General features: G+C 43.9%; 1 protein-coding gene across 2 annotated transcripts in view; it reads right to left on the minus strand.

The window, feature by feature from the left end:
* Positions 1-3817: 3817 nt before the first annotated feature.
* The window catches only part of IRAK2 (interleukin 1 receptor associated kinase 2), a 56479-nt gene continuing 47011 nt past the window's right edge, over positions 3818-13285 (minus strand). For both annotated transcript variants that reach the window (XM_079795385.1, XM_079795384.1), the window contains 3 exons: positions 9516-9701; positions 6042-6333; positions 3818-5075 (listed from right to left, as the gene is read on the minus strand). In XM_079795385.1, the coding sequence (XP_079651511.1) occupies positions 4969-5075; positions 6042-6333; positions 9516-9701 (585 nt within the window). In that variant the 3' untranslated portion in view covers positions 3818-4968. The remainder of the gene's footprint in view (positions 5076-6041; positions 6334-9515; positions 9702-13285) is intronic.

The raw sequence follows: 13285 nt of genomic DNA on the forward strand, positions 1-13285 counted from the left end.
ATATTTTTTAAATGGATTTACTTCAGTCATTTAAAAAATACAAATAAAATTGTTTTCACCCATTAGATTGGCAGTGATTAAAAAGCATAATATTGCCCTGGCTGGTTAGAGCTTCGTCTGGATATACCAAGGTTGTGGATTCAATCCCCAGTCAGGTCTCATACAAGAATCAACCAATGAACGCATGAGTAAGTGGTACAACAAATCCATGTCTCTGTTTCTCTCTTCCTCTCTCTCTCCAGTCAATAAATATGTATTTTTTAAAAGCATGATAAGATTCTTTGCAACTAAGAATGTGGGGAAATGCTACCCCATGTGTCACTGATGGACATTTAAATATGTGATACCTTAATCAATAAAGAAATAAAAAAAATTAAATTAAATAAAAATAAATAAATAAATAAAAATAAATTGGTACGAAGGGCCAAAAGCCGGTTTGGCTCAGTGGATAGAGCGTTGGCCTGTGGACTGAAAGGTCCCAGGCTCGATTCCGGTCAAGAGCATGTACCTTGGTTGTGGGCACATCCCCAGTGCGGGGTGTGCAGGAGGCAGCTGATCGATGTTTCTCTCTCATCGATGTTTCTCTCTATTTCTCCCCCTTCCTCTCTGTAAAAAATCAATAAAATATATTTTAAAATAAATAAATAAATAAATTGGTATGAAGGCATCATAGTGCAAGAATGAAAACCACCTCAGTATGCAGCAAGCAAAGCTAGTTCTATAAAGTGCAGACCATCCATACAATGGACTATTGGGCAAAAAGAATGAAGTGACCCAAATGTACTGTTGAGAAAGAATGGCCAAAAAATGACATGAAAAAACATAGGATCCAGAGCAGTGTGAATGAAATAACCTGTGTAAAGCAAAAAATAATTTAAAAAGAGAGAGGAGTGGAACCTCAAGATTTTTTTTAATGCCTAAAATTGACCATTGTGTATTTGTGTGTTTCTAATAACTTTATTGAGATATAATTTACATACCATAAAGTTCACCTATATATAGTTTGATGGGGTTTTTAACATATTTTTTAGTATATTTAGAGTTGTGCAACCATCACCATCACTATAATCTACTTTTAGAAGAGTTTCATCACTCCCAAATCTTGTGACCATTACTACTTCCCTTCTCAACCTCCCCCACCCCCACTCCTAGTTTCTGTCTCTGTAGACTTGCCTGTTCTGGACAGTTCATAAAAATGGAATAATATATTTTACTTAGCAAAATCATTTCAAGGTTCATCCATGTTGTAGCATGTATCAGTACTTCATTCTTTTTTATGGATAATTTTTAATAAAATAAAATAAATCCTATCTAATAATAGAGTAACATGTAAATTACCATCACTCTGCTACGCCCACGATTGGGCGGCGGGAGGCTGGGGGGCGGGACTCGGGGTGGCCTATCCGGCCATTGAGAGGCACGGATCCGCTGCCACTGAGGGGGGCTACCCTGTTGTTGAGAGGCGCAGGGGGCGGGACTCCCGCCCCCTGTGCCTCTCAACGGCCAGATCTGCGGCCGCTGAGGGGGCCTGCCGCGGTCACCCAGCTGCACCTCTCAACGGCAGGGTAGCCAGGTGTCCGCGGCAGCCCCCCTCAGCGGCCGTTGAGAGGCGCAGGGGGCAGGAGTCCCGCCCCCTGCGCCTCTCAACAGCAGGGTAGCCCCCCTCAGCGGCCGCGGACCATCAAAAGTGGGGGAGCTGGGTGCCTGTCTGCTCCAACGGACAGGCACCAGCTCCACCGCGAAAAGCGAAAGCGTATAGGGGACCCTACACGTGCATGATTCAATCATGCACTGGGCCTCTAGTTTTATTAATAACCTTCCAAAGCATGGATGTAGCACATTCGTTTATCCATTCATCTGTTGATGAACATTTGGGTAGTTTCTACTTTCTGCTATTCTGAATATTGCTGTGAATACTGGTGCACAAGCTTTTGCATGGACATGTTTTTATTCCTTTTAGGTAGCTATCTACCAGTGGAATTGCTGGGTCATATGGAAACTATGTTTAACATTTTGCAGCTGAGAATGTGGGGGAAAGCAGCTCACCATTTTACAATTCCAGCACCAAAGTATGAGGGTTCTAATTCCTCCACATTCTTTTTTTATCATTTTTAAAAATTTTAAACGTTTTCATCGATTTCAGAGAGAGGGGGAGAGAAATAGAAACACTGATGAGAAAGATCATTGATTGGCTGCCTCCTACACACTCCCTACTGGGGGATCAAGCCGCAACCCTGGCATGTGCCCTGACCAGGAACCGAACCATGACCTCCTGGTTCATAGGTAGACACTCAACCACTGAGCCACGCTGGATGGATATTTCTCCACATTCTTATCAACACTTTATTGTCTCTTTTTTATTATGGCCATCCTAGGTGTGAAGTGGTATCTCATTGTGTTTTTTATTTACATTTCCCTAATGACTAATGCTTATCTTAGTTCAGTCATCAATTCAAATGGAGACTGCAGCCAAGAAATGAAGAGAATGCTGAGACTCAAAAGTTCAGGAATGGAAGACTTAGGAAAGGTCACCAGGAGCTAAGATGTGTCATTAGAAACCAAAGCCAAGATCATCCACATCCTTGTATTTCCAATTAGCATGTATGGATGCAAAATTCGGACAGTGAAGAAGGCGAATAGGGAAGAAAACAAAGGAGTTAATTTGAAGTATGATGTTGGAGGAAAGCTCTACGAATACCCTGGACTACCATGAGAAGCCAGGGTTCCTTGGAAAAGACAACAATGCTGAGAAAAGTAGAAGGCAGCAGGAAGAGAGGAAGGCCAAATATGAGATGGATTGACTCCCTAAAAGGAGCCACAGACATGAGTCTACAAGAACTGAGCAGGGCTGTTGAGGACAGGACATTGTGAACATCACTCATCCGTAGAATTGCCAGGAGGCAGAGCCAACTCAACTGCACATAATACACACAATGACTAATGAAGTCCACCAACAAGATAGAAAGGTTTTTTTTTAATCATCTCTGGAACTAGTAATAAGTTAGTAACAGTGTTTGCCTTTGGGGAGAAGAAATGAGAGACTAAGTTCCAAATGGTTAAATGGCTTCCCTTCCACCAGGTGACCTTTCATACTGTTTGGATTTTTTGGTCATATTCATCTTTAAAACGTCAGGCCAAATTCCATGGGGATTCATGGAAAGGCATTGTAGTGCCCAAGAACCCCTGAAATTACTACACATAATTAATAATGTATGTGTATGTCTTTACAGCTTGCTAAAGGGAAGTCTGCCGCTTTAATCAGATTCTCAATTAATCTCTCCAGAAATATATGAAGCCCGAGTCCAGAAATGCAAGTATGTCTGGATAACCAGTACCCTATTAGCATCTGCTCCCTATTGCTCAGAGCCCTGCAAATACCCTGCTCATAATTGTAAGGCGCTTTCCACAGGCCACCAGAGCTTAAGTACAGATCACGTCCACCTGGGCTGGAGCCCACCTGGCTTTTTACATATCAGTACAAAGCTGACGTTGCTGGGGAGCTGTTGAACGCTTACATCAGCCAGAATCTGACCCTTGCTCTGACAGTAGACCTATGAAACAGGTACTTTTTATTCTCCCCATGGTATGATGAAACAGGGGCTCAAAGTAACGCCCTAACTTAGCCCAAGATGACACAGCTATTAACAGCCAGCATTTACAGCAAGCACCCAATCTCTTAGCTACCCCACGATACCCCGGCTAATGGATGCAGAGTGACTTCTCCAAATTCATCTGGACACAAAACTAATGACAAGATACCGGTTCACTTTATCAATGTATATTTATTTTATAAAAATAAAAGGGAAAAAATCACTATAGTAGGATTATTTAAAATAGGGCACACTGAATATAAAAGAGCATTTGTTTCACCAAAAAAATCTGCAACATGACTTTTCAGAAATATACCCACTGCATACACATTAGGTACATGGCAGAAATAGATGTTTAATGTCTTTTTATTTCTTTTTCTTTTTTTTTTTTTTTTTTTACAGAGAGGAAGGGAGAGGGATAGAGAGTTAGAAACATCGATGAGAGAGACATCGATCAGCTGCCTCCTGCACACCTCCTACTGGGGATGTGCCCGCAACCAAGGTACATGCCCTTGACCGGAATTGAACCTGGGACCTTTCAGTCCGCAGGCCGACGCTCTATCCACTGAGCCAAACCGGTTTTGGCTCTTTTTATTTCTTTATTTTATAAAACAGGACAAGTGCATTTTCAAAGTACTTCTTAGCAGCAGAATCAGAATGAAACCAGTTCTTCTGATTTTTCATCCAGCTATAAATAACACATGTTTTCTAAATAAAAGCTCCATTAGAAATATTAGCATAAGTGGGATAGGAGGATAAAGGTGTAGACAGACATTAAATAAATATCTGTGGGTTGCAAGACTTACAAAAAAGAAAGCAGAAAACCTACAGAGCCCTTTGCTAGGTGTCTGGCCTTTGTCAAACTTGAGACCTTGAGATGTGCATCAAGAACTGCATTGGGACACAAGGTAGAAATCTTTCCGGTCACGGAGGTTTGCAGGTGGCCGTTGGCAAATATGACCGAGATTTTAACTCTGGAAAGTGCCGTCAGCATTCAGAACGCTCTGTCAGTTGTTGAGGGGAGAGAACAGGGTAACGGCATCTGCTGGGGCGCTTTACGTCACACCCTTCCCAGAACCACGAACCTGCCCACATCCTGGGCCCACGTACCAGGGTTTGTGCTTTCATCTCCTGATGATACCCAGCTCTGACTAACAAATCCCAGAATGGAAGAGGACTTCGTGGATTTTGCTTTCTCTAAAAGCTGAGGTCCCTTCTCCCTTCACTTACTCTGGAAATTGGAAGTTTCCTTTCCCCCCAGGTTGGCTGATGTTTGGTTTGTAGTCCCTGGGAGACCTTGGATTTGCCCCAGATCTTTTTCTTGATTTGACAGTTGTCTTTCCAATGAGGACAAGGGTCCTCAGCTGTGTTCTGGTAATCAGGGGCCAAAAAGCTCGATGCTGTCCAGTTTCTCCTCTTTGTAGAGCAGGATATTCTCCATCAGCTTCCTTTTGGCCTCATTGATCTCGATTTTCCACGAAGTCTCTGTAGTTGATGTTCAATAGAAAGTTTTTTTAAAAAGCCACTTGAACAACAGGCATTTGGAAATAGGTACTACTATTCTAATTCTTGGAAAGCCAGACTTGGTCACAGTTTCTCACTTAAATCAGGTTTCTGAATCTGAGTGTAATGAGTGTTTTCATCATTTCTGCCTTTGCAGGAAAGCCCTGCCACCTGTCCCCACTTTCAGAGAAGAGGGGGCTCTCATGTTCCTCCCCACTGGGGAAGCGGGTGGGGGTGGAGTGAACACTTACACCCTCTCTCTTCTTCCTCTCTCTTCCACAAGGGAGGAGGAGCAATAGGAATGGTCAGAGCCTGGGACATTCATTGAGCTGTGTTTACTAGGGGACAAGGCATTGAAGAGGCTTTCCAAACTTAATTTCAGAAGGAAGCCTCGTATATTTGGATAGAAGGTATCTTTAGAAGCAGCTGGCGAGGATGGGTTCACATTATGAAGCGAGGATGGAGAAGCGGGCAGGGACAAACCACACAGGACCTTGCTGGTCTGGAGGAAGAGTTTCGACTTGGTCCCTAAGTGCAATGGGGAGCTACGCAATGGCTTCAACAGGGAGTGACATGAGTTGTTTTTAAAAGCCACTCTGGTTGGCTCCTGGAAAAAGGACTGGTGAGGGGCCAGAGTGGATCAGGGAGGACAAGGGAAGGCGTGCAGTCATCTAGCAAGAGGACAGGAGCTTAGATGAGTTAGGCGGAAGGGTGCAAAGCAAAGAAGCAGATGGACCCGAGAGATATTTAGATCAATGGCTAGGACTCGGTGATGGACGACATTGGGGGGATGGAGAGAGACAGAGGTTTATCTTTGTGCAGTCAGATGGTAGGTGAATGGCTGAGTAACCAAATGAATGTGTGAATAAGGGAGATGGAAGGAATAAATGATGGGCTGAGTCAGGGGTATATAAATGTGTATAAGCATTCAGACCCCTACACACTTACCATCCTGGGGAGGCTCTGCACTGGTACAGACCTCAGAGGAGGAGTCAGCCTGCATTCCCCCGCTGGCCTGCATCCTGCCTTCTCCGTCCTCGGTGGGGGCAGGTGAAGCAGAAAGCCCAGACCGGGGTGCTGCCCTCGAGGAGGAGGAGGCATCAAGGCTAGAATTGTCTACATCGTCCGTTTCTTCTGGGATGTTGGAGGAAGAGCCTGTGCTCTCAGAAAGCCCACCACAAGGGAGCGACGTCTCCTGACCTCTGAGCCGCTCTTCCACAGCAGCCACAGAGCCACACACCTTGGAGAGGAGAGAGACAAGAACACTCACCAAGAATTCTTTCTGAAATAAAAAAAGCTAACAGAAGAAACAGACACTGAAGAATCAAATGCTTGTTGCTTTGGCCTGGAAGAACAGCATCCTTCTTTTGAAAAGAGCTGAACTTGCCCCAGTCTACCCTAGCTATAGATAAGACCACATTACCAGAGTGAACCAATCACAGCATCCCATTCCTCTAACCTCAATGATTGGTTCAGGTTTGGGCACATGACTAATGCAGGCCAATCAAAACCCTTCTCTGGGATTTTTCCCACCTAAAGCTTTCTAGTGACATAGCCAGATTTTCTACCACACACAGAAAATCCATTTATAATAGGTGAAAACGAAGCCCTAACACAGAGTAAAGCAGAGGCAAAAGATGGAGAGAAAGCGTCACAGGCACTGACACAGATAGTTGCACATTTTCTGGTTGAGACTCTGATTCTAGCTACCCTTGCAGTGCCTGTCCTGTCTGCTGTTTGGTTAAATGAGATAATAAATGCATTCATTAATTCACTTGTTCACATCACCTCTCTCTCTCTCTCTCTCTCTCTCTCTCTCTCTCTCTCTCTCTCTCTCTCTCTCTCTCCCGTGTGTGTTTCTAAGAGTTTGAGTTGAGTTTCTATCACTTTCAACTAGAAATGCCCTAAATAATATAGATACTGTCCTTGAGAGCTCTTCTGGTTAGAGAAGTTAGGAAAATTAGAGAAAGGCAGGGAAGGAATGTTTCTTCTTTACACACAAACACACACAACGAGCCTAAAACACACATACCCTTAACAACCCTAACAAATCTCATTTGCTCGGTGCCTTGCAATTTACAAAGCACATTTGACACATGATGCACAATGAGTTTTTATAGATAAAAAATTAAAAGATCAAAGAGGTTAAATTCCCTGCCTAAGGCCACCCAGCTAGCTAGAGCTGACCACTGAACCCAGTCCTGCTTGTCTTAAAGTCCATGACCCAATTGATCTCTCATCTTCCTAATACCTACCCCCTTCATTCTACATAGCAAATGCCTCCTCAACCTTCAAGGCCCAGTCCAAATGTCACCTCTTGAGATAAATCTTCAGAGTATATGCCCAATAAATACCTGCCACACGAAAAACTACATTCCTCTGCAGCCAGTTACGGCCATATAACGAGGTTCTAGCCTACACAGTGTGAGAGAAAGTGACATGTGCATTTCCAGGTCACACCTTTAAAAGGAAGGGGATGTGTCTCCTCTTCCTTTTAACCCCTTTCAGCTGCTGGCAGATGTGATGACCTGAGCTAGAGCAGCCATCTTGGTCTCTGAAACAGAAGCCACACAGTAAGGACAGCAGAGCAACAATATAGGAGCCTGGGTCCCCAATACTGTGGCACTGCCACATCAGCTCTGGACTGCCTACATTCAAACTGGTAAGCTAAAGAGAATAATCTTCTATCTCCAAACGACTGTATTTTGGAGTCTCTTCATTACAGCAGTTTCTTCAAGCACTTTAACTAATACACTGAACAAAAAATAAAACTAATGGAAGGCTGAATGAAAGAACAAGTGGTTGAGGAGAAAAATCTTTTTAGAACGTAAATCTTATTATGCCCTGCCCCTGCTTAAGCCCATAGTGACTTCCTCAAAATCCTGACTGTGCTTGCACAACCTCTATTATTGGCCACTCCTTCCTCAGCAGACTCATCACGAGCCACTTTGCCCCATGTACTTTGTGTTCCAGACTCTCTGACCTTCTTCTCTCTTGACCCTGCCAAGCTCTCTCCCAACTCATGCTATTTGCATGAGCTGTTAATTCTGCTTGGACAGCTCTTCATCAGCTTACACTTCCTAGGGGAAGTCCTCTCTGGTGGGGCCCCTGTCACGCACTATCCCAGAGCTCACCACACAGTCAATTACTGTGCAATGTCTGTGAGCTCCAGGAAAGTAGAACTGGCCTTGTTCACTGATATACCTACCCCCAGGGCCCAGCACACAGCTGTGGATGAATGACTGAGCACTATTGCTCTAGAGCATAGGAGAATAGCTCAGGCTTAGAACAGTGACTCGGGTTTCTAGTTCCTGCCACATCATGGTGAGAGATGATGGACATGGGGCTGAACCAGGAGTCCAGAGAGCTCTGACAGAAACTTACTCTGTGGCCTCATCATCTCCTCTCTCTGGGCCCCTACGTCCCCATCTATAAAATGGGAGGCTTGGGCTATAGCAGTTGTGTTTGATGAAGACTTTTGTCAGCTATCACAAACCCTATATAATTATGAGAAGTTAAAGTGGTGTCTGATTGAAGCCACAGGTGGGGCCTACAGCTCCCCATAGTCCTCTTGCTGCCAACAGCAACGCCTGAGGTACTTGCAAGGAGCCCCTCTCTGCCAGACACCACTTGAAAATCACTCAGCTAGATTATCTCTAAGCCCTCTCAAGCAATAATTTTGACCTTAGAAAGACCAGGCAGCAGTGTCCAAATTTATACCTGTTACCATGGAAACCACCTTTACATATCCTATCCATAAGAAAATGTTTTACCTCCTGTGGTGGCTGATTTCTGGGGTGTCTGCCTAGCCCACAAGCTAGAAATGCTCCCTTTCTCTAGGGCCTGGCCCCTTCTCCTTTCAAGGACTGACCTCCCCTGGGTTTATATACTGGACCCCATGCCCCTCCTCTTACCTGACTGGCCAATGGGGCCAGCCTGACCCTAGCTAGGCCAATCAAGTTCTCTCACTGAGATGCTGGAATGGGGACCTGGAGACTTGGTCTCTCCATGGGGCAGAACTATAACATAGAAGTGAATATGGCCACATCTCCTAACCAAGAAAATAAAAAATAAAAATAGAAAGGGGGCCTACAGAGAGACGAGGAGGAATAAGGCAGGTTCAGCAAAAGCACCAGAGTTCTGTAAATAACCAAGGGTGTGGCCCTGGGCCCCTCAGGCCAGCAGCATATGGCCCTCAGGCTCGTAAGACACCCTTATCCATATACTGCCCTGTTTTGCTGATGTAAGTTCCAACATGGAACCAAATATAGCCCTGGTTTAAGAGATCACATCTCAGTGAAGGGATCAACCCTGAATCTGAACCTAGTCCCTGATAAAGCAAACCCATGCAGCCTGGGAAGTGAGACCCAGCTGACCCAGGACAGAGCTCATGGCTGGGGAAAGGCTGAGAATCAAACTCACCTCTGCCAGGCTGGCATTCCGCCTCCGCAGACAGAGGCAGGCGGCCGTGGCCAAAGCCTCCGCACAGTCTTCCGGCAGAACCCCTGCTCTCTTCTCCAGGTATTTCTGGCAGATCTCCTTCGCCATCACTTTCTCCACGCCTGTCTTCCTGGTGCTGCTTGGAATTTCATGGAGGAGTAAATCCTTCTGTGGGAAAAATAGTGGAAACACCCCTGAGTGAGCTTCAGTCACCTCCACGACTACACCAGAGCTGCAAAAACTTCTCAGAAAACCAACAGGAATTTTAAAATAAATTCAAGGATCCCAGAAACAAGCCAAACAGCCAAGAACTGGAGAATAGCTAAATGCCCTGCATGTATAGGGCATTCCATAGTACACTAAAAAATACCACAGATGCAATGGCTTAACCTTTCTAGGTAGGCCTCAGGTGATTAATCAGGAAAATGGGGATAATAGGACTAACAGAAAGATTAAATGACATAATGCATCTAAAGCATAAAGTGTAATACTTGACTAAACATTCAATAGTTTTAGTGATAATAATAAATAGTAAAATAGCTATCTTTCATTTATTTTTTTTTAAATATATTTTTATTGATTTCAGAGAGGAAGGGAGAGGGAGGGAGAGAGATAGAAACATCATCGATAAGAGAGGATCATGGATCGGCTGCCTCCTGCACACCCCCTACTGGGGATCGAGCCTGTAACCCAGGCATGTGCCCTTGACCACAATCGAACCCGGGACCCTTCAGTACGCAGGCTGACGCTCTATCCACTGAGCCAAACCGGCCAGGGCTATCTTTCATTTATATAGTATTTACTACATACTGAAAACTTACATTAATAATTTGATCTTATTAACAATTACAGAGACAGTCTCTTACAATATAAAATAAACATTTTAGGATTTTCACCCATGAGGGTAAAAACTTTACCTTACTCACCTCTGTATCTCCTGCACCAAGAACAGTGCCTGGCACATAGTCAGTGCTTCATAAATGTTTTCACAAATTATACATAACTTATTTTTTGTATAAGTTTCATCTTTTAATTTTTATGTAATTTTATTTTAATTATTTTTAATTTATGTCAAGGAGGGGGGTGGAGAGAGAGAGAGAAACATCGATGTGACAGAGATACATTGACTGGTAGTCTCCCAACCACGACCAGGGATTGAACCTGAAACCCAGGTACGTGCCCCTGACCAGGAATAGAACCTGGGACCCTTCAGTTTGTGCAGACCAATGCTCCAACCAATGAGCACACTGGCCAGGGCTAATTTATTATTTTTAATAGAAGTTATTCATTAAATATAAAACAATTAGTCTTTATTGCTTTACATAGCTTTTCATATAAATACACTTACAATTTATTTTTTTTAATATATTTTATTGATTTTTTACAGAGAGGAAGAGAGAGGGATAGAGAGTTAGAAACATCGATGAGAGAGAAACATCGATCAGCTGCCTCTTGCACACCCCCTACTGGGGATGTGCCCGCAACCAAGGTACATGCCCTTGACCGGAATCCAACCTGCGACCCTTGAGTCCGCAGGCCGACGCTCTATCCACTGAGCCAAACCGGTTTCGGCTACACTTATAATTTAGAAAAAAAGATTATATCAGAGATTATCAGACATGGGTTATAATATTTGTATCAAAAATAAAACAAGAGTCCCCACTCTGCCTCAGTTTCCCTCTTCAGGAAATAGGTTATCTGATGACCCAATAATACTTAAATGCTTGGCCCCATCAGAAGCTGAATGCCTGGAGACTAAAAACTTCTCGCTGGCAAGGGCTGCATTTTTTAATACCCTTTTGCATAATTCTCTCATGTGAGCTCTGCCTTTTAAATGTTTATTCCTTTAAAAAGTGTATTATTTACAGATATGAAGGTGTCCACCGTGTCCAAAGTGAATGCCCTGAAAAGAAAGACAGATGGAGATGCTCACCCTTTGACTACCCCCAACAAAATCATGGGTCTCATCTAGCAACAGTCATCAAGAGAAGCTGAGAGCACTCGGTGGCAGGGTGATGGGGGAACTTAGTAATGGAAGGAATCAGCAAGTCCACCTGAACCCACTGATGAAGCTCAGCCCTGAAAGTAGGACAATCTGCTACGTGCCTCCTGTTGCCATGCTAGGGGAAGTACACAGCACCATCCAGGAAGTAGCACTGACCATGAATCTAACCAAGTCTCAGAGCTGACTACAATGTACAGGAAACATGAGGAATAGAGAAACAAGGATACCCAAGGACATCATCACCAAAAGCTGGGCCTGAGAGAGTCCATAGGAAGAATGACCCACTTTCTGCAGAAATGCAACGATACACACAAAGAAAAGGGGGGAGAGGTACAGTTTACATTCTTAAAAAGTCTTAAGAAACATAACCAAAGGCAAATATGGAGGTTGCCTGGATCGGTTTCAAACAAAACAACTTTTAAAAAACAATTTTTGAGGGGGGTGGGAACGGCCGGGGAGAGGTCAATGGGGGAAAAAGGAGACATGTAATACTTTAAACAATAAAAAATCTTGAAAATAAAATAAAAAGCAATTTTTGAGATGATTTGGGAATTCTAAATATAGAATGGGTATTAAATAATATTTAAAAATTTAGAAAACTTTATATGGATGCAATAACATAATATCTGGAATTTACTTTAAAGTACACACACACAAAGTTTTGGGGTGCAAAGAAATAAGAACAGCATGATGTTGATAGCTGATGGGATGGATACACAAATATTCTTTATATTCTTTTCTTTACATTTTAAGTTGTCCATAATAAAAAGGGCTTTTAAGAACTAGCCATGCCTACCCAGAGAGTGAAAGGGGAGTTGGGGGAGAGAGAGAAACATCAACTGGTGGCCTCCTGTCAACCAACATCAAGTCAGCAACCTGGGCATGCGCCCTGACTAGGAACAAACTCACCACCTTCCTGTGTGTGGAATGACACTCCAAACAACTGAGCCACACCAGCCAGGGCAAAACTAGGTTTTTTAATAAGTGATATCCTTCACATTTTTAGAAACCATTAACAAAAAGAACCTTCTAGCAAATCATATAAGTGCCTCCAGAGCAGGGGTCCTCAAACTTTTTAAACAGGGGGCCAGTTCACTGTCCCTCAGACCATTGGAGGGCCGGACTATAGTTAAAAAAAAACTATGAACAAATTCCTATGCACACTGCACATATCTTATTTTGAAGTAAAAAAACAAAACGGCAAAAACACCCGCATGTGGCCCGCGGGCCGTAGTTTGAGGACGCCTGCTCCAGAGCCTCTTTCTCCTGTGACACTCACCCAGGGAGCCCCAGAGGACTGCTGAGAAATGCATCTCAAGAAAACTGTCAGGAGATGAGAAATTGCCCCAAACTACCCAAACCACATCCAAGCTGCTTAAACTGACCTCTTTGTGGTGTCTGGAGCTCAGTGCCCACAGGGGCGGAGCTCAGGGAGCTCAGGAGAGACAAATTGTGACTTTCTGTGTATAGGGGAGGCCTTCAGCTCTCCACCCTAAAGCTCAGGGAATGCTATTGGGGCCCAGTCACAAAAAGCCAGCTGCTCCACTGGCCTCAACATCAAGTCAGAAAAGGGGTTCCCCTCTCAAACTGATGAAGAGGACCAGAGCTTGCATAGAATTTCGATCTCTGCCAAAGACCTGGGTTCAAATCCGTTTGACCATTGATCTCACTGAGGAGCATGAGACAAGTCTCTTCACCTTGGCCTTCATTTTTTCATCTGTAGAATGGGGATGATAATACTGAATTC

Source organism: Cnephaeus nilssonii (genome assembly GCF_951640355.1).
Source record: "Cnephaeus nilssonii genome assembly, chromosome: 17".
Taxonomy (NCBI): Eukaryota; Metazoa; Chordata; class Mammalia; order Chiroptera; family Vespertilionidae; genus Cnephaeus; species Cnephaeus nilssonii.